Consider the following 27,532-nt stretch of genomic DNA (forward strand, 5'->3'; position numbering starts at 1 on the left):
TACAACTAGTGTCTGAAGTGAAAACAGTGAGCCGAGTGATCCAGAAACATGTCCTCTTGGCTATAAGATTATAAATACTAGTTCGAAAAAGATGTGCTAGTTGGCACATGGAGTAAAGTTTGTCAAATGTATAAAAACATTTACCTTACATGTACCCACAAACGAGAACCAATGTACCGGAATAAACCTTGTTTTCTCGTTCCTGATTAACATGGAGGGTTGATCCTAATCTCATAAACTATATGAACGGCAACAAGTTTATTAGTTCAGTGTCTTGTGGAATGCAACCTGCAAATGCAGCAAAGAGAAAAGTAAGATGACGTTTTGTTCTGTGGTATGATTGTGGAAATAAATTCTCAATCCTATGATTCAGAACTGAAGAACAAAAGAAACAGTTAGGCAAAGTGCATACAGAAGTCGATGTCTTGAGAAGCTCTCGAATGGCCATTGTGGCATAACAAGAAGCAGGAAGTGTGAAGGCTAATTTGAGAGCTTTCTGAGGTTCCTGAGAATTTGAGTCAGGTGCAGAATGAAGTTCCAGAGGCTCGGCTTCTCTAGAAACCTCCACCTCAACATTATCAGTTGAAAACTTTTTGTAATCATCTACTTTGTCTGGATGATCAAATGGCTCTTCACCTTCGGTTCCATTTGTCAAATGCTCTTCTTTGACCAGGTTCAAAGGTTTAGTTTTGGCAATTTTGTCTAAATCAGTCTCCGACAATGCTATATTTCCGTCTGTATATGACAACAATTCCCTGAAATAACATAAATGATGTTGGTCTACAATTTGCCTACTCACCTAAAAGAATAACACTTCAAGAAAAGATGTTAAGAAAAGAAGACCATACCATTGAAAGTCTATCGGCTTCTGAAAAACACGCCTGTAGCTTCCAGTCATGCTGGTTATTGAAAATTCCCTGCAACGGAAATTTAAAAAGAAAGATGAAAATGGTGATGGAGATGGCAGTGGGAACAAAATTCTCGGGGAAATATAGAGATGGTTTCAATCATGAATACATACTTGGTACTATGGACGCTCTCTGTCAAGGAGATGCCATCCTGATGAATAAAACAAAAATGTATAGAACCACAATCTGTATTTAATATATATATATATAAATAAAGATATCAAACCTTCTTTGCCATATCATGATAAACATCGGTAACCTCGTTCGTTGGATAAATAATTCTAGAACTGCCAAGGAAACATGATAACATTGTCAGGAAAGAAACAAGTAACAGTTCATTACAGAAATTATATAAGCAATGTAAAACCTTCTACGACGACTTTGATATTCCCTTACCCAGGCATAGGAAGGACGACATCCTCAATAGTATAAGTTCCAGCACTGATATCTGCTGCAGTTATGACCTGAGAGAAAGTGGAAGCTATCTTAAATTTTTTGAATTTAGTTTCAAAAGGTTGATGCTAAGTGAACATAAAACTATATGCTCTGACTCTTCATTTTTCTTTAAGTTTCCATATCCGACACACGTCCAAAGCATATGGATATGGTGGTATGAGGATATGAGTATATGATTATCCAAAGACCCTCCAAATACATGGAAAAACTTCAAAACATTAAACATGCCCGTTGTGTTCACATATCCGAATCTGGAACTCACATCCCAATCCGAGTAACATAGGCATGCAGCAGATCACTAGCTAATGGCACCATAATCTGAACATCTTTCACATTTACTCTTGCCACCACATCGGAATTAGGAAAGAAATTATCATCAAGGGTATTGAATAAAATAAACTTTTTTGACGTCTTGCCACCAAATCGAAATTAGGAAAGAAATTATCTTTAAAATTTCCTTTAAAACCTCTGAGTTTACAATTTAAAAAATTTAGAACACTCTAAATGAAAAAAGTGATAACTGACCTTAACGAGATTATTTTTCTCTAGTGGAAGATCTTTTCCAGATATTTCATCTACTTGACTACAATCATCTGCATCTTCAAAGCTAGCATCTTCATTTTCAGATGGTACAACTTTCGTTTTTTCCACATCATCCCCTTTGATATATACCAAGTCTCCCAATACAACTTCATTGCTTCCTGCATATGGTGGGTTAACAGAATAATGTTAGATCAGTTAACTAGAAACATTTTTAAAGTGATACAATAAACAGCAAACCCAGTAATGGCTTTCTTCCTGCGTACCATATTTTTGCACTCTCACGCTTGCTGCATGGTTCCACAGATAACTTTGGTAACTATGTACATACCTGACCAATAGAAAAGAGATAATCTAAGACTCAATATCTCAATAATTATCTTAACATAATTCCTAACATCAATCAATTAGGATAAGGTATTCAATTTAACTAACTGACTCATGCATTGACATGAATCACACAAGGGTAAACAAGCACTCTGTAGGTAAAAAAAATCAAGTTACTGAAGTAAACAGGATATCAGTAATTAAATAGCATGCACATATAAACAGTCGAGTTTGATATTAAACATGCTTCCAGAAAATAGATAGAGTAATTTGCCAGTTCAAGAATCTGCATTCAGTAACTTTAAAATTAGTGGAAGCTGCGCTAAATTGACTTGGTTTCTATTATCATGTGTTTCCCGTTCAATATGTTGGAGCAATCCATGCTCAAGGTAATGTGGTTGCTAACAGTAAAATAAAACTGGAAATTAATGGTATCACAATCTCATATTATCACAAAAGCATGATTGGTTTAAACAAGAAATATGCGACAGTGAGAGATGAATACACAAGAAAAGTAAAAGATTGAGCCTGAATCTACTTATATGGTTAATACACCAAAAAGGACCAACGATGAAAACTTAGAGCACACCATGGTCATTACTCTATGACGGTAACTGTTTTAGAATTAAGAAAAAATATATTCCCCACTTTCCAATACATCAAGCACTTACATCATTCTCAAAGTCCTAGGTATAGATTTCAAGGCTTGCAAGTAATTCCCAGGACATTTCTTCAAACACTGCAGCTGTATGAGAATGTAATGGGGGGGGGGGGAACAAATATTCATTTTTACCATGAAACATACACAAAAGAAAATCTTGACTATGCACCCTTTTGAAAATATATAAATGAATATCAATGCCTAGGAGGAGTGACAAAGCTGGAAGCTTACCATAGCCCTTTCTGCAACTAAATGGCGAGGTAATTGCCTGAGAGTACCATCTATGTCACCAATTTCTTTATAATATTCCCTTACCTTGCTTATAATATTTCTTTGTATTTAGAACTTAAGTCAAGAAAACAACTGATAATTATATACCCGAGTTGAACGCAGACCTTCAAGTAGTCTAATATTAAAAACACTCTGCCAAAAAAGAATAAAATATCAAATGTTAAAAAAAAAGGATATCCCCTTCTCTTGGATCAAGAATAATGCTTGCAGCAGTTTTCCACTCTCCTCGCAGTAATGTAGCACCGATGTGGTGAGTTGGAATAGAGCCACTTCCAAAACGCTGGAAAATTATGAAGGTTTTAAGAAAATATATGAGAAAGAAGAAATAAGGAAAAGCGGGAAGAGAGCATGATCAAGGAAGTACTTGTAAACCAAAGTAGTTGATGAAGCCATGCCTTCCCAAGGACTCTGCAGATGCTTTAATAATATCTTCAGAATCTGCAACAACTCCTCTGAGGAGATAAATGAGTCCAATGAGTGATGGGTGTTAACATAATGAGACAACATAGAAACAGAATTCACAAGTGGGAAACTCTCACCGCAATGTGATGGTGAAACGGTTTCCCAAAAGCTGCCCAAGAAGGAGGTCATCCTTGACATAGCTGGATGATTATCGCAATATAAATAATGGTTCATAACACAATACCTTGATAGGAAGAGAAAGTTAAATCCATCATCCTTACCAAAAGTCTCCCATTTTTATACCAATCAACCTTTCATTAAGGGCAGCTAATCTACTCGCATGCTGCTTGAAAACAGTTACCTGGAAACCCAACAAAGTGCTCCACTTAAACATGATAAATTTTGCAGGGGAGAGAGAAAAAGGTACACACAACTGTACATGAATAAGAAAAATAAAATAGCCACAGACCATCCATTTTCTTCACACAGTGAAAGTGCTGGAGGTATTTAGAATGAAGAGAGAGCGACAAGCCATTAATCAGGCAGCAGCATTTTATTGCTTTATACTCTATACCCTTGAAATGAATACTAAATAGTTCAGCAAAACCATAAGGACCACAATGAACAGAAATGTCTCTTAAGAACATCTTTGACACATCCCAGTTCTTCTAGTACAAAGTTATTGGTTATAGATTCTCATTCTATGGATTGACAATTCAGCAATTTCTTTTTACTTTGTACTTCATAAAATTTCACCAAGTGACATCCACCCGTTGGTTTCTTCAAGATGCTAAAGACTAGATTTTACAAAAAATAGTTTAGAATATGATTAACACTACATCATGCGGGCTATTGCTCATATAATCTTCCAAAATGAGCTACACAATGCAAGACAGAGCAAGTAATATCCAACCAAAACACCGATTAATTTAGCACAAATGCAGTAAAACCAGGACCAACTTACCCTTTGGGTTGAAACTGAACGCTTATCTTTTGTACCCGCAAAACCAAATGACCTTGTCTGTCAAACAAAAGATCAATGCAAAAGGTTTTCACTGATTAGGTAACCACAGGGTTTCAATAAAACATTCCTCATACCTGAATGCCAAGCATCTTTCCAATTAATCCTAAAGCTTCCTGTGTATCTTTATTCTCCTTGAAAAGATGGAATCTGAATATTAACATAGACAATAGCACCTTCAAAATGTAGTTCAAGTGCAATACTAGACACTTCATGGCATTGATAGAAAACTAAAAATGATTATTTTCCCTACTATTTTAAAAGGGCATCAAATTAATTTAGAAGAGCAACATGCTACCTAAGGAACTTGCCAAGATGCTCTGGCCAGTGGCTTGAACCTCTACTATCATAGGGCTTATCACCTCTCTTCCTTTTATTGAAATTTCCTCCCCTGTTATTATTCCCAGAATTTAATCTCACGCGAATGCATTTTGAGGAAGAATCAGGTCCATCAATGGTGTCGGTGACAAGAAATCTAAGATTCTCTTTAAAGAAATTATGCATTGCCTGAAAATGTCAAAATAAAAATGAAAAGGCTCTTCCAATTAGTTTGATTCCCTCTTCACAATAGATTGAGTACAACCCTACACACGTCAAAGGTGCAGAAGGATTAATGGATAAATAAATTGGAAAAGAATAAAAAGCTTACTGTTCGATGAGATTTATCAGAGTCTGGAGATAGAACAATGGGGGAGATATCTTCTTCACTGCCTGAAGTAATTTGGTTAATTAAAGCTTCTAACTGATCCACATCAGTTTCACATGCAAGTGATCTGAATTTTTCAATTTCAGATGCATAACTTTTGTTAAATTGATCGGATGTCTTCGTTTCACCTTCCTCGAAAGCCAGAGTCTATATCAAAAAAGAAAATAAAAGAATATAATCTATTAACTTCACATAAACTAAATTTGAAAAAAAAATAATTTGAGTCAGATTACCTCTGGAGGGGCATCTAAAGTGGTCAAATGAACAACATTTCCTTCATTGTCTACTTCATTTACAATGAAATCAGAATACCTACAAAAAATATTCCCAAGCAAACAAATTACAAAATTTCACTGCCAACTGAAATTATAATCCATTTCATAACAAGGAAATCCCTCTCAAAACTTCCAATTTTCCTCCTTCCACATTTCTACCATTATTTTTAACAACAAAGAACCTCATTATATGTACAAAGACACAGCTACAAAGCACAGGTTTGTCATTCCGGCATCTTATTAAACAAACAGATTGCTAAGCATGCATACGAAAATAAACAAATTAAACATAAGGGTACTTGCAAAAGCATAAAAGCGGGTTTTAAAGGAATATTCTTTTTAAAAATGGAGCAAAAAAGAAGGGACTTTTCACCTTTGTTTGAGGATGCCACGAAAACCAGGAAGGTTAGAGATGAAACAGAGGATTCCCACATCGGATTCGGTTATGGTCGTCATTACAGTCAAGGAATTCGAGGACTTGTTGATTGGGGATTTTTTAAAGTTTGTTTTTGAAAATGAAAAGTAGTTCCTTTTGCGGTGGAAGTAACATTTATTGGGTTTTAGAATCGAGACGCCATTGCGCCACATTTCTTCTTCTGGTTTCCCAGGGTTTACTGGTCGCCTGTAATACGCTGCGTTTCACTGCTTTGATGGGGTTTTCTTCTCTGGTGACTTAGTGCTTTATTTTGGGCCTTTCAGGCCGTTGTATGGTTTCGGCATTTGACCAAGAAATAGGAAAACAGAGAGAAAGCCCATTGTCCTTCAACAATGGCACTGGCAATGATAACGAGTTGGAAGTGGAACCAAACACAACATAACAACAAGGGTAATCTATACATTTAATATCTTAATTATCAATTTTGTTTTATTTTAATATTTATATTTTCATTTATTTCAAAACTATACTTAATGTTTACTTTTTGTTTTATTCTACTCGTCGTTAAAAAATTATCGAAACTACTCGATATTGTATTTTTTATAGATAAATTATATCATTCATCACTTAACTATCTTCTTACTTCTATTTTGGTGATTAAAGTTTACAAATTTTCAATTTAACTACTTAACTTTCAAATTGCTTATGTTTTTAATCACTCTAATTTATTATATTAATCTTTTTTATGCTTGAAATTTATTATTATTATTATTTACTAATATATAATTAAAATAAATAAAATAAAATTTGAAAGTTAGAGTAATTAAATTAGGAGTAATTTGAAAGTTAAATAATTAAAATTAAAAAATTAAACTTCAGTGACTAAAATAGAAGTGAGAAGATGGTTGAGTGATGAATGATGTCATTACCCATAAAAAAGTTACATGTTGTACCAAAACTAAACAAAAAGTAAAAGTTAGGTATGATTTTGAAATAAATAAAAATTTAGGTACTAAAATGAAATAAAACTGATAATTTAAGTGCTAAATGTGTAGTTTACTCAAAAACAAATGAAAGTGTTCCAAAAGGCAAAAAAAACTCAATCAATTGTGACCCGTTTTAGAGATCCAAAACACCGGCACTAGTCAGAGATTCAGAGTAGAGAGAGAGAACCAAAAACAGAGCAAAAAAGGTAAACGACTGCCATCGAGAGAGAGAGACAAGGATGGTGAGTAAAACACAGGAGACCCAATTAAACAGGCTTGAAAACCAGGTAGACAATGGAGGAGGAGGTGCTTGGGAGTATCTTTGCCTTGTCAGGATGCTCAAAGTTAGACGTTCCGAGAAAGTCTTGAAGTATGGCTTATCAATCTTAAATGACCCCAAAAAAAGATCTGCTCTTGGCCCTGAAGGTTGGTCTTTCTTTTTTTTCTAGCTCTGGTTGGTTTCTGAAATTGGGTTGTGCTTGAATTCGATGATTCCAAAGTGTTTGATTTTAATTTTGAGTTTTTCTTGTCATTAGATTTGTTTTGGTTTTAGAGCTCTTTGCTCTTTATTTATTTGCTAAACTTTAGTTTTAATTGAATTTCACAAATTGAAGCTTTATGGATTGCTGCCCTATTATTCATTGGCTTGAAACTTTGTGGTTTTTTTGTATGCTTTGATCTGTTGGATTTTGATTTCAAGTGGTGTGTTTAAACCAAATTGTTGTCTATTTATGTTACTTGTTACTTCTGTTAATTTATGCCGCAGATTCGTCAACATGTCTAATTACTAACAACTACTGATATCTTGATGCAGAATGGACTCTATATGAGCAGGTAGCTATTGCTGCTATGGATTGTCAATGTCTAGATGTTGCAAAGGTGTGATCTTGTCTGTTGAGTTTTTCCATTTATGTACAGACTATCCTGTTCTTTTACCTATTCAATTTGTGATTACCCATGGGGTTGACCATTTTCATGTTGTTATGGTTTCTCTTTTGCTATTAGTTCCTTATAGCTGTTAGTTTCTTGCATTGTTTGTTCAATCGATAACTAGAAAAAGGATTATGAAGTTCTAGCTCTGGTAGATGCTCTAGTTATCGATTAATAGTAGGTTTATGAAGTTGCCTGACATAAGTTTGTGTGATTTAATATTGTATTGCAGGATTGCATAAAGGTTTTGCAGAAAAAATTTCCAGAGAGCAAAAGGGTTGGTAAGCATAAAAGACAATTAAATACATACCTTGCTGTTTATTTATATGTGAACCATACATTTCTGGCCTACCCCTCCGAGACGCTCCTTAAATTAAGCGTGTGTTCTGAAGATCTCGGCCTATGCTCTACCTACCAATAGCTTTAGGCATGAATACGGATGGATGAATTTGTTCATAAATTAGTTCCGATTCTTTTTTATTAGAAAGGATGTGTGCTGATGACTGTATCCCTTTGCTCTTCTCATGTAATGACCTAGTGGTTTTGTTTTGTCACGGTCAACAGGCAGGCTAAATGGCATGTTACTTGAAGCAAAGGGATCCTGGGCTGAGGCAGAAAAAGCTTACTCGAGCCTTTTAGAGGACAATCCGCTTGATCAAGTAAATTCTGCAGCCAGTTCTCAATCCCCACCCCCTTTCTCTCTCCTCTCTCAAAAGAGTGAATCTTAATCATGTTCTTTTTCTTTATCGAGAAATGTTGTGCAAAAAGGATTAATGATAAAATATTCTATTCTCATGCAGGTAATACATAAGCGGAGAGTATCCATGTCAAAAGCTCAAGGAAATATTTCAGGGGCTATTGAATTGCTTAATAAATATCTCGAAATGTGAGATATCTCTTTACGTTCATAGATTTTCTGTCTTTCCTTTATTGGTCATGTTTCCTAATTCGATAATCTGCTCAAGAGCAAATGTTTCTCAATTTCTGCTCTTCTTTTGCTAGATTCATGGCCGACCATGAGGCTTGGAGAGAACTTGCAGAGATATATGCCTCCCTTCAAATGTGAGTGTTAATTTATGGAACTCAATCTTATCTCCCGAACGTTGCCAATTCATAACATACCAGGTAGCTTAAGCCTTTTCGCTTTTGTTGATAAATCAGGTACAAGCAAGCGGCATTCTGCTATGAGGAGCTTATTTTGTCTCAACCTACAGTTCCGTTATATCATTTGGCCTATGCTGATGTAAGTGTCTTCTTTAATATATTTCGAATATAGGATGCAATTTCATTAGGGTTTCTTATATTCCAAGTTCTCTACATAATAATGTTCTGTAGCTCGTTTCATCAGTGTTTTCTTTAATGAGTTTAGGCTTTTCCCTTTTCATAAGTAGTCCACCTAACCGAGAACTAGTTCCATAGTAATTACAATTCTGCAAAAAATATAAAGACTGTAATTCGAAGAATCACTTCCATAGTTGTTACCATTATGTAAGAATACAAGGACCATGAATTCATCTTAGAACAGCAATGGTGCCTGACTAACCAAGGTCCAAGAAGGTAACTTCTTGATGGAGGTTATGGATATCGGTTTGACATAATGACTTCTAGCTGGTACACTTTTAGTTCTCGTAATTATTGTTTCGATGATAATGTATCATACCTTTCAACAACAGGTGCTCTACACACTCGGTGGACTAGAAAACCTTCAAACTGCAAAGAAATATTATGCATCCACTATAGACTTGACTGGGGGTAAGAATACCCGAGCACTTTTCGGAATTTGCTTGGTAAGCTCCTTATCTTTCATTTAAGATTTTAAGGTGCACTACTATTTATTAGATACATGCATCAGCTTTTTATCCTTATAATAACCGAAATATTATTAAAACTAGTTTTGCTCTCGTCCCGTGTCCTCAGAATTTATCTTTCTAACATGAAGTTTGATCCTCTTATTCAGTGCACCTCAGCCATAGCACAGGTTTCGAAAGGAAGGAACAAGGAAGACAAGGAGAGTCCGGAGCTCCATTCTTTGGCAGCAACAGCCTTGGAGAAAGACTATAAGCAGAGAGCCTCCGATAAACTCGGTTTGCTTACTTCTGCTTTAAGAAGTTTGAAAACTTAGTCTCAGCACATATGACTTCATTCGAACACTTGCATTATTGCCACATACTCTAGAATAGAAGAAAAAAGGGGTTTAATATGGTTTTTCTGTTTTAAAGATTCGAAATTTCTCAGCCTTCGATAAATTTGAGTTACGAGTCGCCATTCATGCGTGCTTTCCGTTTTCTTTTGCCGTTCTTGTCATCTATATGAGGTTTTGATGTATCATTTAGGAGCTGCCATAACGAAACTAGAAAAACTTATGATTCTTTTTCTTTCTTCCTCTTGATTTCAGTTCGCAAGACTCGAGTACGAGTGTCGGACACGAAAATCTGTTCGACACAAGTATGTTAATCTTTTTAATGTATTTGGATGGTTTTTGAAAGATTATATTATGTTCTCATAATCCTGACATGCGTTGATCATGAGCTTTTCAAGAAAAATGGTGGGAGGAAATTTACTTGGTTAAAGAAAATAGGACTTTCAATCAAACGGTTCACACAATCAAAATCAACTGTTATATTTCACTTCTCCATTTGATAAATGACAGAAGAAACCCTTTAAATTCTAAACTAAACTATGTATTTGGTCATTCACGTGGTTCTGTTTTGGTATTAACTGTTTTTTTGTATTTAACGTTACGTCTTGATCACCTATTATTAAAAAAATAAATAGACTGTTAATATGATTATTATTTTTTAATAATGAAGTAGTATTATCTTATGACGATAAGTCAGTGTCATTATTAACTTTTTAATGATAGGTGATTAAAACGGAATAAAACGTAACATTAAGTATGATTTTTAAAAAAAATATATAACGGAATCATTAAAATAAGTCGATACTTAAAAATTTATTTGATACCATGAAGATTGTTAGAATTGAATTAGTTAAGTCAAAAATCGATAAATCTCGTAATTTTTACATTGAAAGCAAGAATGATATTTTTATTTTTTTATTCTTTTAGGGGTGATATGTATCATCATCTAATTGGTTAAATAAAATTAATTGAAAATATCGACAAAATTAACAAATATTATTCGAGATTTTTTAAAGAGATTTGAAATGATTATCTTTTTTCCCCCGACCGAATTAGTATATGTGTGATGTGTTTTCTCGTTGCACATTTTTAAGAAAACGCACACAATTTTATATTGGTCCCTAAACTTTTAAATATTTTAATTTCATCCTTAAACTATTACTATCATTTTAAATTAGTTCTAAAACTTTTGTGCATTGCAATTTCATCCCCAAATTATGACATTCATTCCAAATTAGCCCTCAAACTTTTTAAACATTCCAATTTTATCCCAAACAATATGTATATATCACGTACCTTGTTAATAAATCGTTAGGCCAAGTTATATTATTATATGTTTGAAAAAAAACAAAATTTAGGTTAAAATATGGTTGAAATTAATTACATATTTGGATGAATTTGGGGATAAAATTGGAAGATTCAAGAGTTCAAAGACCAATTTAGAAAGAGGGTCATAGTTTAGGGATAGAATTAGAATATGCAAAAAGTTTAAGGACTAATTTAGAATGATTCCTAATTTGATGATAAAATTGAAATATTCAAAAATTTAAGGACTAATTTAAAATAAAGATTATAGCTTGGGGATATATTTTGCAATTAACTCTTTATATATACATAATCATCTAGTACATAATTAATACACAATTAGGGGGTGTTTGGATGGGGGAATGTAGGATTCCCATGGGAATGGAATCCACATTCCCTCGTTTGGTTAGCCGGGAATCTCATTTCCGGTAATGTAAGATTATCAATAGTGAATTTTTTTGGGTATATTACCGGGAATGTCATTACCTCCCTTTCTTTAGGTATTGTTGGATTACAGATGTTTTGGATTAAAATGCCCTTAATTTTTTTTTCAAAAATATTATTTTTCTATCGTTGAATAATAAAAATTTTACGAATGTTAAATTACAAATTTATCCTTAAACTATTTTAGATTTACAAAAAAAAAGTCTATAATTAAAATTTTATATGAAGTTCAGGGGTTAAAATAAAATTTTACCATTTCATTAAACCTTTTTATATTTTCAATTTTGTAAAAAAATTATATAAATTTTATGAATTTAAATTTGTTAAAGAAAATATATAAATATTTTTCAACTTGTTAAAAAACAAATATATAATAAGGACAATTTGGTTAAATATATATTCCAATAATCTTTTATTCTTTTAACCAAACATGGTAATCTTACATTCATGTTAAACCAACCAAACACAAAATACAACATTCTCAGTAATCCTATTCTCTGGTAATCTTACATTCCGTGAACTAAACGTCATGCATCTTAGAATTTAGATTTAACCAAACATGGTAATCTTACATTCATGTTAAACCAACCAAACACAAAATACAACATTCTCAGTAATCATATTCTCTGGTAATCTTACATTCCGTGAAGCAAACGCCATGCATCTTAGAATTTAGAATCTAACAAATGGTTTCTAGTCATATTTGTCGGAACCCTTGATTGCACTTCCTTTTCAAAGATCTCGTCGATAAATCACCAGTGAGGCCATCGATGAGCCACCGGTGAGGTCAGTGGTAGGAGGGTCAACCTGTCAAGGGAAAGGATGGATGAGAGTGTAGTTTGGAGTTTAGGATGTAAGTTGAGAATTTAGGGTTTGAATATAAAATTTAAAGGTATAATTTAGAATTTTTTTTAAAAAATATTTTAATTATATTTGGTATTAAAATATTAATAAAATATGGCACAACATGTGAAAAAATAATACAATAATTCATGTTTGTGTTGAGTGATAAAAAAAATTTAATCTATAAAGTTTAGTAAGTAAATTAAAAAAATTAAAAATATGAAATAAGAGAGAAAGTAAACTTTAATAATGAATGATGTAGTTTATCAAAAAAGCTTGTTTACCCTTCTAGAAAACCGAAAGTAACATTCTACCAAGCTATTCAAAAAGTTTCATCGATAAACAAAAACAATGTTGAATCAAACTGCGGACATGAATGGAGTTATAGGTGTACATAAAAGTTCGAATATCTGATTTTGTGTAACAAATATCTGAAATCAAATTTGAAAAAAATCGGTTTTTTTTAAATATATCAAATATTTAAAAAATCGGATAGTATAACCGATTTGAGAAAAAATTAGACGATCGATTTTTTTACTGGATTAAAAATTGATTTAAAAAAAACCGAATAAAAATCGATTTTTATCCGAAAAAAACTGACGTATATATATATATATATACCGTACGAACCAATTTTTTAACCAAAAATATATATTACAGAAATTATTTTAAAATGTAAAAAGGCCATACCTCCAAGCACCACCCACGAGGAGACAAAGGTTCAACTCCCCGAGGCTCTACGAGACCCATGCTTTGGCACCTGGAAAACAACAATATGAGGCAACCATTACATATTTACAATTCATTGGAAAGGTACCAACAATAAACTAATAAGTAATAATGTATTATGCATCCAACGATCCAAATCCAAGGTAAAGTTTCACGCACATATTCATTGGATTTGAAGCTTTGCATCATTCATCTGCTTCGTGTATCCAACCATCAATTTATTTATTTTCCTCTCTATTACTCGAGTATTTGCATGTTCTGTTTCAAGCATTTGTAATTTTAATAATATTAAAATCGGTTTTTTTATATTCAGTTTTTTTAAAAATCGGTTTTTTTCAAATCGAAACCGGTTACACAATCCGACCTTTCAAACCGATTAGGATCCGAACTGATTTTTTTAAAATTCGGTTTTTTGGTTAAGAGAAAAAATCGGATCGATTTTTATCCGATCCGGATCGAATTTAAATCCAACTTTGTGCATCCTAAATGGAGCTATAATTGTATACACCTTTTTTGTTTGGGTTTAAAAATATTAATTATTATTATTATTATTAATTTTGTTTACATTACATGCCCGACATCCAACACCCAAGACCCAAATACAGTCATCCCAGAGTCCAATTATAGTCAGCCCAGTAGTCCAGTTACGAGCAGACCCGACTTAGACCAGGGGACCCGAACCGATTGAGAAGCCCAACAGCCGACCCTAGATCCGGTTCAGATCTGAACCGACCCATGATGCAACCATATTTTTTTAGGGTTTATTTTCTTCATCAACAGCAGCAGCCACCGTTGACTATTCATCTCCCATCGCCGACGTGTGTGATACATGCGCTCCTCAAGACCGGCACGTGAGTCGCCGTCGAGTCATCCCGAGTCGCTGTCGTCAACAAACATGTGAAAAATGCACTCAAATTATTATCTACAGTAAACAAATCCACTAAACCATTTTTAAATATCTAAATCCCAAAAAATCTGGGATTTCACTGAACCCAAATCAATAAACCACCATTCCACTATCTTAGATGTCAGTATCTCACCAAATAAAGCAAAATGGTTAATATTTTTAATGTATTTGGATGGTTTTTGGAATATTATGTTATGTTCTCATAATCCTGACATGCGTTGATCATGGGCATTTCAAGAAAAATGGTGGGAGGAAACTTACTTGGTTAAAGAAAATAGGACTTTCAATCAAACGGTTCACACAGCCAAAATCAACTGTTATATTTCACTTCTCCATTTGATAAATGACAGAAGAAGCCTTTTAAATTCTAAACTAAACTATGTATTTAGTCATTCACGCGGTTCCGTTTTGGTATTAACTATTTTTTTTATTTAACGTTACGTCTTATGGTGACATATCAATGTCATTATTAACCTTTTAATGATAAGTGATTAAAACGGAACAAAATATAATATTAAGTATGATTTTTTTTTAAAATATAACGGAATCATTAAAATAAGTCGATACTTAAAAATTTATTTGATACCATGAAGATTGTTAGAATTGAATTGAATTGAATTAGTAAATGTTATGTGTTTTCTCGTTGCACATTTTTATTTCGTTTTTTTCCATGTTTGAATTCCTATGAATAGCATATTTACTTCTCTTTTATTTTTTTTCTTTGAAAATTACTTCTCACTTTTATATATGAATTAATTGCATCGTATATCCTCAAAGTGTAACTCTCATTCTATATTGGTCCCTAAACTTTTAAATGTTTCAATTTCATGCCTAAACTATTACTATCATTCTAAATTAGTCCTAAAACTTTTGGACATTGCAATTTCATCCCCAAACTATATGTGTATATCACGTCCCTCGTTAATAAATCGTTAGGCCAAATATTATTATATGTTTGAAAAAAAACAAAATTTGGGTTAAAATATTTTGAAATTAATTACATATTTGGATGAATTTGGGGAAAAATTAGAAGATTCAAAAGTTTGGAGACCAATTTAGAAAGAGGGTCATATTATAGGGATGAAATTAGAATATGCAAAAGTTTAAGGACTAATTTAGAATGAGAGTCCTAATTTGATGATAAAATTTAAATTATTCAAAAATTTAAGGACTAATTTAAAAGAAATATTATAGTTTGGGGATATATGGTGCAATTAACTCTTTATATATACATCAATCATCTAGTACATAATTAAGGGTTTTAATGGTTAAAGGATGATTGTTATTCCTATAGGTCTTGGATTCGAGCAAGACATTTGCTATAGTGTTTGAGAGTTAATTGTTAAATAGTTGAGAATCCTTTAGATAAATATCACCTTATAATCACCTCATGCTACTAAAAAGAATATAGTTTAAAATTTACTTTTAACAACATAAATACACCCTCTAAACGCAATAAAATCCCTTAATTTTCTTAATGGTTCATCTCTAATTTACCTTTTGACAATTTTTTTTACTTCAATCCCTTAATTTTTTTCTTATTTACAATTAGACTCATAATAATTTAAAACTATCTTGAATCGTGATTAATAACCAACTATGAATCAAAATCTTCATTGGTTTACAATAGATGGTTTTTTGATAAAATTGTCATTTTATCCTTAATACAATTTTAATTTAGTCCAAATTTTAATTTCCAACATTCATTTCTAAAGACAAATATGAATCAATTTGACCTTCGAACTCAACTAAAAAAATAATTTAGGCTATTTGTCACATTATCATATACTATGGAATGTCACTTCAGCATAGTGAACCACCGCATTACTATCGTAATGGTTAACGTTTGATTTCGTTAGTTAAAGGATCAAATTCTTTTTTTCTTTAAAAAAACTAAAGTTTGGGTATCAAAACGGAACAAAAGTAATAGTTTATGAACTAAACATGTAGTTTACCTAAAAAAATCAATTTTCTATATTTAAAGTTTAGTTTAGGTTTTACTAATTACTTGGCATCATCTATGATGACATGTCAATATCATTGTTAAGTTTTTAACAGCGGGTACTAAAAACTAAACTTTAAGTATAATTTTGAAAAAAATAAAGTTTTGATATCAAAACAGAATAAAGGTAATAGTTTAAGTACTAAATATGCAGTTTACCCTTTTTTAAATGAAAAATCTCAAATACCATCAAACCAAAAATATTGACGTGGTTTTATTTTTTTGAGAAGAACGTTTGTGGTTTTACTATGAGCAGAATTAGGAGGCGCGTTTGAGGAAATGATCGAGTGTGGCGAGGCTGTAAATAAAGATGATGGAGCCAAAAAAAGAAAGTACTAATAATAAATGCTCTGTAAAGTACTAATAATAAATGCTCTGTAAAGTATTAATAATAAATACTCTGTAGCTGTCAATGATTTTTTTTTTTTGTGATATAAAAGAAGCGAAGCAATGTACGAACATGAACAAGATTTTGTGTTCGATTAATTAAATTAACGGACACGAACATACGGCTCTTTCGTTCATTTACGTTCATGAATGTTTGACAATATGTTCGTTTATGTTTGTTTGTTTATGTGCGTTCATTTATGTTCGTTTATGTGCGTTCATTTATGTTTAGTTCAATTTCTCTAGAGTTATTTAAAATGTTAAAACCTAAATAAATTTTAATATGATACTCATAAATATTTTAAAATTCAATTAATTTTAAATACAAATAAAAAACCCCAAAATAATTAAATATAACATAATCCTAAATTTTTAGAAAAGAAAAAAAATATTTTCATTTATGTTAGTTTACGTCCGTTTATGTTAATTTATTGGGTTCATTTATGTTCGTTTGTTTGTGTTCTTTTAAGTTTGTTTATTGTGTTCGTTTATGTTCATTTAAATATGTTCGTTTATCATTTAAATGAACGAATACGAACAAGCTACATTCCTTAACAAACGAACACGAGCAAGAAATTTTTTGTTCGTTTATGTTCATGTTCGTTCATTTGTTTAGTTAAAGTTAAACGAACGAACATAAGCATACCTCGTTCGTGTTCGTTCTGTTCGTTTACAGGCCTAATTAATCGACTAATCTAATTGGTTGTTGATTTTTTAATAATTTATAACTTAGAAGAGTGGAAGAGAAATTTTATTTATAATAAATATTGAACCGACAATTTAAAATAAAACAAAAGTGTCATCCGAAAGTTTTTAACTATCTAGTTTAGAGATTCTTAAGTAATTAAGACCAAAGATCGATCATTTACATAAATGTTCATTAAAATAGTCACTCCAAAGCAGTTGGGTACATGTCCAAATTACACCACAAAATAAAATTGTTGAAATAAGACAATGGCAAAATATAAGTGACTTCCGTGGTAGTATACCCAATAAATTTTGGAAAAGAAAGCAATACTAAAATTATCCAAAAATTGATTCTTTTAGGTTAACCTTTTCAACACCTTACATATAACTTTTTCTATATTCGATCCAATTTATCATTTTTGTTTTATCGTACTTTCGTATCATTTAGCTTTTAAAGTTGTTATGTTACATCATTTTATATCCTACCCCTAATTTAAAACTCTAAATTAAAGGTTTTGAGTTGGGGTTTAATGTTAGGATTAAAGTTTAGAGGTTTGTGGGTATTATATAAGGTTTAGTTATTATTTTAGGGTTTTAAGATAGAGATAGTATATAGAATGATGTAATTAAACAACTTTGAGGCAAAATAATAAATTGGATCTACTACAGAGACAAAGGTGACCCTTAAACTTATAAAAAAACAATGTTGAACTGTATTATTAAGAAGGATAAACTACACAATTCATCAATGAACTTTATTTTCTCCCCTAATTCACTTATTGTATTTTTATTTTTCCAATTTACTCATTAAACTCTATAAATTGATTTTTTTTAGTAACTCAACACTGACATAGATTATTTTATTATTTTTTGTATGACATATCATATTTTTATTAATATTTTAGTATTATATAAGACTATAATAAAAGATAAATTTAAAAATATTAAATTATACACCCAAATCCTAAATTCCCAAAGTATACTCCAATTTTAAATCCTCCTCCGTTAGGGTTTACAATTTCTCTTGAAACATAAAATGTTTTTTATTTCAAGTTAGGGTTTACAATAGATTTTTTTTGGGGATAAAATGTCATTTTATCCTTAATACAAATTTAATTTAGTCCAAAATTTAATTTCCAACATTCATTTGTAAAGACAAATATGAATCAATTTGACCTTCGAACTCAACTAAAAAAAACAATCTAGCCTATTTGTCACATTATCATCTATAGTGGACTGTCATTTTAGCATAGTGAACCGTCGCATTAATATTGTAATGGTTAACTTATGATTTCGTTAGTTAAAGGATCGAATTATTATTTTTCTTTAATTTAAGAGTCAGATTAAATATAGAAATTGTTTTTTTGGCTAAACTACATGTTAGTACCTAAACTATTACTTTTATTTCGTTTTGATACCCAAACTTTAATTTTTTTTGCAAAATTATACTTAATATTTAGTTTAAGTTTTATTTTGGTATTCGTTGTTAAAAATTTAACAAAACTGCTGACGTAACATTTTTTATTTTTTACTAATTATGTGGCATTACCTAGGATGACATGTCAACATCATCATTAAGTTTTTAACAGCGGATACCAAAAATTAAACTTTAGGTATAATTTGGAAAAATAAAGTTTGGATATCAAAACAGAATAAAGGTAATAGTTTAAGTATTAAATATGCAGTTTACCCTTTTATTAAATGAAAAATCTCAAATACCATCAAACCAAAAATATTGACGTGGTTTTATTTTTTTGAGAATAACGTTTGTGGTTTTACTATGAGCAGAATTAGGAGGCGCGTTTGAGGAAATTATCGAGTGCGGCGAGGCTGTAAATGAAGATGATGGAGCCAAAAAAAGAAAGTACTAATAATAAATGCTCTGTAAAGTACTAATAATAAATACTCTGTAAAGTACTAATAATAAATACTCTGTAGCTGTAAAGGATTTTTCTTTCTTTTTTTGTGATCTAAAAGAAGCGAAGCAATGTGGCTTTAAAGCCTACAGCTATTGGTAGTTGGGTATCAGATCTATTATTCGTAGTACTGTAAATGAATCGAACATTCAGCGAATCGTTTAGTAGGAAATTTATTTATCTTTATTTATTAAACAAACGAACATGAACATAATTTTGTGTTTGTTTAATTAAATGAACGAAAACGAATATAGTGCTCGTTCGTTCATTTACGTTCGTGAACGTTCGGTAATATATTTGTTTATGTGCGTTCATTTATGTTCATTTATCTGCGTTCATTTATGTTCATTTATGTGCGTTCATTTATGGTTAGTTCAATCTCTCTAGACTCATTTAAAATGTTAAAGCCCAAATAAATTTTAATATAATACTCATAAATATTTTAAAATTCAATTAATTTTAAATACAAATAAAAACCCTAAAATAATTAAATATAACATAATCCTAAAATTATTATGAAAGAAAAAAATATTTTCATTTATGTTAGTTTATATTCGTTTACGTTCGTTCGTTTATGTTCATTTACATCCGTTCATTTATGTTCATTCATTTGTGTTCGTTTATCATTTAAATGAACGAACACAAACAAGCTACATTCCTTAACGAACGAACACAAACAAGAAATTTTTTGTTCGTTTATGTTCGTGTTCGTTTATGTTCGTGTTCGTTCATTTGTTCAGTTAAAGTTAAACGAACTAACACGAATATACCCCCGTTCGTGTTCGTTCGATTCGTTTACAGGCCTAATTAATCGACTAATCTAATTGATTGTTGATTTTTTAATAATTTATAACTTAAGAGGAGTGGAAGAGAAATTTTATTTATAATAAATATTGAGCCCACAATTTAAAAGAAAACAAAAGTGTCATCCGAAAGTTTTTAACTATCTAGTTTAGAGATTCTTAAGTAATTAAGACCAAAGATCGATCATTTACATAAATGTTCATTAAAATAGTCACTCCAAAGCAGTTGGGTACATGTCCAAATTACACCACAAAATAAAATTGTTGAAATAAGACAATGGCAAAATATAAGTGACTTCCGTGGTAGTATACCCAATAAATTTTGGAAAAGAAAGCAATACTAAAATTATCCAAAAATTGATTCTTTTAGGTTAACCTTTTCAACACCTTACATATAACTTTTTCTATATTCGATCCAATTTATCATTTTTGTTTTATCGTACTTTCGTATCATTTAGTTTTTAAAGTTGTTATGTTGCATCATTTTATATTATACCCCTAATTTAAAACCTTAAATTAAAGGTTTTGAGAATTTAAAATCTAACGATTGTAATTTGTAGTTTAGGATATAATTTGAGAATTTAGGGTTTGAATCTAAAATTTAAGTATATAATTTAAAAATTTTAAACTTATTTTTTTAATTTTAATCATATTTGGTATTAAAATATTAATAAAATATGACACAACATATGAAACAAAAAATAAAATAATTCATGTCAGTGTTGAGTGATAAAAAAAATTTAATCTATAAAGATTAATGAGTAAATTAAAAAAATTAAAAATATTATGAGTGAAATAAGAGAGAGTAAAATTTAATGATGAATGGTGTAGTTTATCCTATTAAGAAAAAGCTTGTTTACCCTTCTAGAAAACCGGTAGTAACATTCTACCAAGCTATTCAAAAAGTTTCATCGATAAACAAAAACAAAGTTGAATCATACTGCCGACATTAATGGAGCTACAATTATTCGATCCATTCCTATAAATGGACCTACTTGATAATTTCCCCAACTTATTATTTCACCTTCCTTTCTTTCATACAAAGTCCCCCAAGCTTACTCCAATGGTGGGTGCTGAACCAAAGTTGATGGAAAATGGGGAGGGAAAACCTTTGTCCGTGGACGATTTGATTCGTTTCATTCGATCAGTGGTCATTTCGAATGAAAAACAAGAAGAAGCAAGCCCATTTTACGTGCTGGATTTGGGTGCTGTCAGGTCCTTGGTCCACACATGGTTCCATAATCTTCCCCTGGTTCAACCTTTCTACGCTGTTAAATGCAACCCTGACCCTGTTTTCCTCAAAGAAATGGCGGATCTCGGCACCGGTTTCGACTGCGCGAGCAGTGCCGAGATCGAAACCGTTCTGTCTCTCGGGGTTTCGCCTGATCGGATCGTGTTTGCAAACCCATGTAAACCGGTGTCTCACATCAAGTACGCAGCTAAAGTTGGTGTTAACTTGACCACTTTCGACTCGAACTGCGAGCTTGAAAGATCAGAAAATGGCACCCCAAGTGTGCGCTGTTGATCCGAGTCAAAGTCCCGGAAACCAGCGGCGCCACGTTCCAGTTCGGTTCCAAATTCGGTGCACTCCCCGCTGAAATCATCCCGCTTCTAAGAGCATCACAAGAAGCCAAGCTCCAAGTTATCGGTGTCTCGTTTCATATAGGTATGAATAGTGCAAATGTCTTTTTATATGTATATATGGTTAATATATTTAAAATTATCTTTTTTAAATATGTAATTCTGTGACATCAAAATATTTTCTAAATTTTAAATTTTAATAGTTAATATTATACGGGAGAAACTCGTCCCGTGAAGAAATTGATCATAAAACTGGAAAAATCTTTCTTGATGGGAGCTTATACAAATATTTGAGAAACATAGGACATATATGGGGATGGGGATGGGGATGGGGATGGGGATGGGGATGGGGATGGGGATGGGGATGGGGATGGGGATGGGGATGGGGATGGGGATGGGATCGGTTTTTTGGCTAATCCGATTCGACTCGAGTTTAAGATGACTTCATCGACCCGAAACCTAATCCGACTTTTGAGATAAAATTTGACTTTAAACTGACCCGAAATTGAATAAAATTATTAATTTTATTCAATAAAATAAAGATTTAATTGAAAATTAACAATATTATAATTATCTCTAAAAATATATTGTATAATTATATTATTTTTTGGGTCGGATTGAGTCGAAACTCGTCATGTTCGAATTTCGTGCCCATCCCTAGACATACATGCCAAGCGGATGGATTGATGTCCATGGACTCTTCCATCTTCAGTTGTAAAATATTTTCTGCAGAAGAGATGAATGAATTTTAGAGATGATGAAACTCAAATAAATTAAATTAGGTTTTATGGATTGGATTTTCTTTATTTAAAGTTGAAGAGGTTTTTGGTCAACAAGCAGTCAACGTTATCAAATAAGCTTTCTTCACCCAAGTTAATGGTTGTTAGTGACCGATTTGTTACAAAACGATAATATTAATGATCAATTTGTTATAAATCGATAATATTTTTGACCAATTAGTTAGTTTTGTAACTTTAGTGGAAGAAATGAAAAATTTCTCAAAGATTAGTGACCAATTGTGTAGTTTATTCCTATTACAATTTAGAAGGGAATTAATTGGTGTCTGGTTTCGTACAGGGAGCAGAGCGATTAACTTCAACGCATTCGAAGACGCCATTGAAGTTGCTAAAACAGCATTCAACACAGCAGCTAAACTCGGTTTGCCTAATCTGCGTATCCTAGACATTGGCGGTGGCTTCACATCGGGTCCGCAATTTACTGAAGCAGCCTCCGCCTTGAAACTTGCTTTACAAAAACATTTTCCCGTCGGAGTAGCTGAAGGCTTAAAAATCATGGCGGAACCCGGTCGTTTCTTTTCTAATTCATCGTTTACATTGGCGACGAGCATAATAGGGAAACGGGTTAGGGATGGGATCAAAGAGTATTGGATCGACGACGGCGTTTCGGGGTCTATGAACTTCTTGAAGTACGATCATGATGAAGTGGTTTGCACTCCTCTGATCACCGGCAAGAACAGCAGAAGGAAAGAGATGAAAACATGGAATTCAACAGTTTTTGGACCGACATGCGATGCGGAGGATATAGTTTTGAAGGATTTCGAATTGCCGGAGCTGGAGGTTGATGATAAGCTGGTGTTTCATAACATGGGAGCTTATACTTCATCTTGTGGCAACGATTTCAATGGCTTTAAAACCTCAGCCATTCCAACTTATATCGCCAATCAAAAATAATTTTTTAAAAAATCTTCGCATATCATAATAATAAACGTTTACGATAAAATTTGATTTTAAAATCGTTTAAGTTCTATTTTGTGAATTAACTCTTTATTTTTCCAAACTCATCTTGAAATATTATATCATTAAGTGTTGTTGTCAAATCAATACTTAAAAGTAACGACGATATTGATAAACACTATTAAAATATGATTTTATCCTATTTCAATTCATAGATTAATATCTAACACAAAAGCCAATTAATTTTTTAATAATCGAAGGATTCAACAAAACGACATCCTATAATCAAGGAATAGTTTTTACAACTTTTAATAATCGGGAATTCAATAAAATAATATCCTATACTCAAGAGATTATTTATACACTTTTAATTTTGAACTTTAAATCATAAATAAAACGTATAATAATATTACATTTCATTTATAAATACCTTTTATATTATTAATGTATAAAATAATAATTCATAATAATATTTTTCTATTATAGTTTTGATTTAACAGAAAAGATGACATAACATAATTTAATATAATAATAATTGTAATTTTTAAAATTTATACACATCATTTTATCTTAATTTAAAATAATTTAATAAAAAAACTCTTAATCTTTACAAACTTTATTACTTTCATTCCTGATCCTCTTAAAATATACACTAAAATGAAATAATTGAAAAATCAATGCTGAATTTTCATTTTAACAAGATTTTCTTGTATGCCAAAAAATGTATAATACAAAAATAAATCTGTATTATCCTCTCAAAAGAACGAATCCTCCCCCTGTTTTTAAGTACAAAATGTTCATCAATTCTATCTACAATCAACATATCAATGAAACCTCCTCCCACCAATACAAATCAAAGAATATATATATATATATAGGGATGTATGTATACTGTCAACCTCCAAACATATTCTACAAATTGTCAAATCCTACTCCTGCTGTGTTACATCAGATACGTGTGTGACAATCAATGAGAAGCTTTGAGACAGTACCTCTTCCGACCCCTCGATCAAATTCCGATATCTGCACGGGTTTTGATCGGTTTAAGCTTGATCCCTAGACCCTCGGGGGAGAGAAGTTCGGGAGCTATGCACGACTGACTTGATGGACTCGAAGGGTTCGAACCATTGCTTGACGAGGAAGCAAAATGTGGTTGTCTTTGGAAACCGAATCCCAGTAGAAAGAATTCAATAGGGACCAGCATGGCCAATGGGTGCTCTTCTGTTACCAGTGAGCCACATGCTTTAACCTGATCCAAGAACAGAAACCAACAAAAATAATCAGTGCAGTGTAGATCGATAGCGAACGGAAAAGAAAGCAGAAGAAATGGGAAAGAACCAACTCTGTGAATTGAAGAGATCTACCTCGACGAGAGTGCAATTCTTTCTTCCGATTTTGGTACTCATATGCACAGATTCTGCATGGAATGGACTGCATTCACCCACAAAAATAAGAGTCTTACACTTCAATTTCTTCAAGTCTTCCATAAGATCATGTCTCCTGCATATATACTTCACTCAATGATAATGGAAACGCACTTAAATACACAAAAGAAAGATGAGCAGCATATATGGGTACACACATATCCAGGCCTTCGTTTCTCATGAAAGATTAGTCCACAAAAAAAAACTAGAAAAAGAATATCACCGAGACGAGGAAGTTTGAGAAAGAGAAATAAATGACATGAACTTACCTATTAATTGCTTGAAGAAAGCGCATAACATTTGGACTTTGCCTTTCATCCAATAACTGCGATCAAATTACCAGAAGGATCACCGTTAAATTTCAAATCATATCATTAAAACTAAAAATATAGAGGAGCATTAGATGTGGCTTCTTGTTTTGTTATATAAATTGGTATCCTCTACCCGGATGCCTATTCAAAGTGACTTCTCATCATATGCTAAAGAGAATACAGAATGACTATTTCTTATCAGTTTCCTTACTTTGAGGCAAGCTTGGACAATCTCGGACTCTGCACCATGCATACCATACCTGAGTTCCTACAAGAAGAATTCCACAGTTACAACACTAAACAAATATCAGAACATTAAAAACAAAACAGTGACGTTGATTACCTTACTGAAATACCGCTGAAGAAGGCATTCTTTTAATACACCACACATACCGTAGAAGTATAACAAGTTCATCAACACCTGAAAATAGATATTTTAGTGCAAAGCAGGTTTAATATAACTGTTAGAGATATGACCAAAAGAGATATTTTGTAAGTGTGAGCAAATTAGAACCTTGTTGTAGAGCCATTCAGCCCATGTAGGAGCTTTGCAAACAGGAGACACGAGAATTAATCCAAGCACCCGCTCATTATATTTCATCTGGCACAAGGGATAAAAATAATGAGACCATCACAGTGTCAGAATAACAGCACGAAAATTATTTACCGAGTTTTGTATCTTATGCCAACTTACTGCAAATAGTGTAAGGATGTAAGCCCCTGCTGTTACACCCAAGCATAGAACTCTCTTCAGTCTGATATTAAAAGCTCAAATTAGTTATAACAGCGAAAATTAATGCAAGAAAAAAGAAAGAAAAAGAAGGAAAAAATATCACCCCCCAACAACCTACATAAAAAACGATTCACAAGGTCTTGTGCATATCAAATATATTCTATTGTTCTTGTCAGATCCATATGTTTTACTTATTTTTCATGGAGAAAAATACATTTGAATTAATAAATAATTGAGACTTTGGAACACTGTGATACCAATTGAGATTAACAATGGATAGAACACATACACATCATGAGAACAATGGTTGCTGTGAAGTTTTATAAAAAAAATATACCGGACATCTAACAGATAGCATATCTAAAATGAGGGAGAAGTTTAGAATATAAATTGTACATTTTCTACACCTAAATTACTCGGACTCAGGCAAGAACCAGTATCCTAAATCATTTTTGGATGAAATAGAAAAGGAAATTTACATTGAACTACACTAAAAGATAAAAAAAGGTAGAAATTAGCTTGATCATTTCCCGTTTAGTCATTGTGCTTACGAGTAGAAAAGAATTAGAATTTGACAACCATTTATTTACATTATTACATACCCAAAGAAATCAAGAACTTCAGCGACCTGATCTGCTAAGTCATCCACACTAAGCAATGGAACATCTGAAGATATCACATTCGCTCCCAACTGAAAAAACTCTTAAACAAATGGCATACAGATTCTATTAGTATCACCTAATTAGGAAAAGCACCAGCTGACAAGCTACAATTTAACAATTTGTATTTTTAACCAAAACCCCATTGTTTAAACAAACACAGCTCTAAAACTGAGTCACTGACCTCGTGCCCTGGGGCATCAATGTGGTAAATGCAAAAGTTTTGAAGCAACAAAGAATCGGCATCGGGGCAAACGAATAGGCCTTGGAAACAAGATATGTCTGTAAACATTTCAACAAGCACAAAAACAAACATATATCAAAAGACGATAAAAATTCAACATTTTGGAACCAAAATCCAAAATCCAGCAAAACCCGAAAGGCAAAAATAGTTCAAGAACTAGAACAAGAATTCACTGAAGTATAAAAACCTATATAACCCACTTAAAGAACTTATGAAATGAACAAATTGGATAATAGAAATCTGTACAAGCAGCAAAACTTGATTCAATTTCAACACACATGAAGTAAAAGCAGCAAACCCATTAAATCAAACAAAACGGAAATCGAGAAAGTCCCAATATTTCCAATAAAAAAGAAACAAGAAATGAATACATACAGTTGAGAGCAACATCCGGGTAAGTTATCAAAGCGGGTTTCTCTGGATCACCGCAAACAAAAACAGATAAAGAACCTCTGCTTGTTTTCACCAAAAACTCCTGCAAAAAAATATTATATAATTATAACAGTATTTTGAAAAATAAAATACAAAGATAGGTTGAAAAGGGGGAAGAAAAAGGATTGAAGCTTTGTTCTTAGCAGTTTTGTTAGTTTAGTTACTTTACCTTCCCTCCAAAAGGAACCATATCAATCGCAATGGAAACTGAGTCACTTGAATGGCCCATGACTCGTTTTGTTTCCTTCACTCGATTTCGAGAAACACAATGAAACTCACTGATTGAACTCACTTAGATGATTAGCCCCCAAAAACTGAAACTCATTGACATGGAAGTCTCAAGCTTTCTTCAAATGACAATTCTAGCGTTAAAAAATTAACAAAAAAATTGTTTTATGGATATTAGTGAAAT

At 32.1% G+C, this 27,532-nt stretch overlaps 3 protein-coding genes and 1 pseudogene across 4 annotated transcripts; 2 read left to right on the top strand and 2 right to left on the bottom strand.

The window, feature by feature from the left end:
* Positions 1-13: 13 nt before the first annotated feature.
* Positions 14-6,190, bottom strand: LOC120138883 (multisubstrate pseudouridine synthase 7). Its single transcript, XM_039154272.1, has 20 exons — positions 5,961-6,190; positions 5,546-5,624; positions 5,256-5,459; positions 4,905-5,113; positions 4,684-4,756; positions 4,550-4,606; positions 3,867-3,946; positions 3,723-3,785; positions 3,548-3,635; positions 3,361-3,463; positions 3,124-3,227; positions 2,903-2,976; positions 2,171-2,235; positions 1,890-2,065; positions 1,305-1,372; positions 1,135-1,195; positions 1,022-1,059; positions 849-917; positions 413-755; positions 14-288 (listed from the first exon to the last, which is right to left on the bottom strand). The coding sequence occupies exons 1-20, from the start codon at positions 6,173-6,175 to the stop codon at positions 262-264; spliced, it is 2,196 nt and encodes a 731-aa protein (XP_039010203.1). The 5' UTR covers positions 6,176-6,190; the 3' UTR covers positions 14-261.
* LOC120138886 (protein NDL2-like) lies at positions 647-27,470 on the bottom strand. 2 transcript variants are annotated; one of them, XM_039154275.1, is made up of 14 exons: positions 27,290-27,470; positions 27,064-27,163; positions 26,629-26,726; positions 26,388-26,476; positions 25,747-25,807; positions 25,567-25,653; positions 25,396-25,473; positions 25,264-25,320; positions 25,011-25,066; positions 24,682-24,817; positions 24,341-24,566; positions 23,060-23,066; positions 14,333-14,344; positions 647-663 (listed from the first exon to the last, which is right to left on the bottom strand). In XM_039154275.1, exons 1-13 carry the CDS (start codon positions 27,347-27,349, stop codon positions 14,338-14,340), a joined length of 1,062 nt encoding a protein of 353 aa, XP_039010206.1. In that variant the 5' UTR covers positions 27,350-27,470; the 3' UTR covers positions 647-663; positions 14,333-14,337. The 2 variants fall into 2 exon arrangements, with proteins under 2 accessions (XP_039010206.1, XP_039010207.1); XM_039154276.1 differs by lacking the exons at positions 647-663; positions 14,333-14,344; positions 23,060-23,066 and adding an exon at positions 24,044-24,270 and having other exon boundaries at positions 24,320-24,566.
* On the top strand, positions 7,102-10,245 carry LOC120138887 (ER membrane protein complex subunit 2-like). Its single transcript, XM_039154277.1, has 9 exons — positions 7,102-7,375; positions 7,764-7,828; positions 8,112-8,160; positions 8,444-8,538; positions 8,680-8,765; positions 8,882-8,941; positions 9,041-9,122; positions 9,553-9,666; positions 9,837-10,245. Exons 1-9 carry the CDS (start codon positions 7,189-7,191, stop codon positions 9,999-10,001), a joined length of 903 nt encoding a protein of 300 aa, XP_039010208.1. The 5' UTR covers positions 7,102-7,188; the 3' UTR covers positions 10,002-10,245.
* LOC120138885 lies at positions 20,961-23,349 on the top strand (annotated as a pseudogene).
* Positions 27,471-27,532: the final 62 nt, after the last annotated feature.

The sequence above is a fragment of the Hibiscus syriacus genome, unplaced genomic scaffold (genome assembly GCF_006381635.1).
Source record: "Hibiscus syriacus cultivar Baekdansim isolate YM2019G1 unplaced genomic scaffold, ASM638163v2 tig00110713_pilon, whole genome shotgun sequence".
Taxonomy (NCBI): Eukaryota; Viridiplantae; Streptophyta; class Magnoliopsida; order Malvales; family Malvaceae; genus Hibiscus; species Hibiscus syriacus.

Excerpts from the sequence above, each read along its gene's own strand:
- LOC120138883 (XM_039154272.1), bottom strand. The coding sequence starts at position 6,175 with ATGTGGCGCAATGGCGTCTCGATTCTAAAACCCAATAAATGTTACTTC. Across the intron at positions 4,757-4,904 it reads CATCTTGGCAAGTTCCTTAG|ATTCCATCTTTTCAAGGAGA; the intron begins GTAGCATGTTGC and ends GTTAATATTCAG. Across the intron at positions 1,373-1,889 it reads AGAAAAATAATCTCGTTAAG|GTCATAACTGCAGCAGATAT; the intron begins GTCAGTTATCAC and ends ACTTTCTCTCAG.
- LOC120138887 (XM_039154277.1), top strand. The coding sequence starts at position 7,189 with ATGGTGAGTAAAACACAGGAGACCCAATTAAACAGGCTTGAAAACCAG. Across the intron at positions 8,161-8,443 it reads TCCAGAGAGCAAAAGGGTTG|GCAGGCTAAATGGCATGTTA; the intron begins GTAAGCATAAAA and ends CACGGTCAACAG. Across the intron at positions 8,539-8,679 it reads AGGACAATCCGCTTGATCAA|GTAATACATAAGCGGAGAGT; the intron begins GTAAATTCTGCA and ends ATTCTCATGCAG.
- LOC120138886 (XM_039154275.1), bottom strand. The coding sequence starts at position 27,349 with ATGGGCCATTCAAGTGACTCAGTTTCCATTGCGATTGATATGGTTCCT. Across the intron at positions 26,477-26,628 it reads TTGATGCCCCAGGGCACGAG|TTGGGAGCGAATGTGATATC; the intron begins GTCAGTGACTCA and ends GAGTTTTTTCAG. Across the intron at positions 25,654-25,746 it reads ACATCCTTACACTATTTGCA|ATGAAATATAATGAGCGGGT; the intron begins GTAAGTTGGCAT and ends CCCTTGTGCCAG.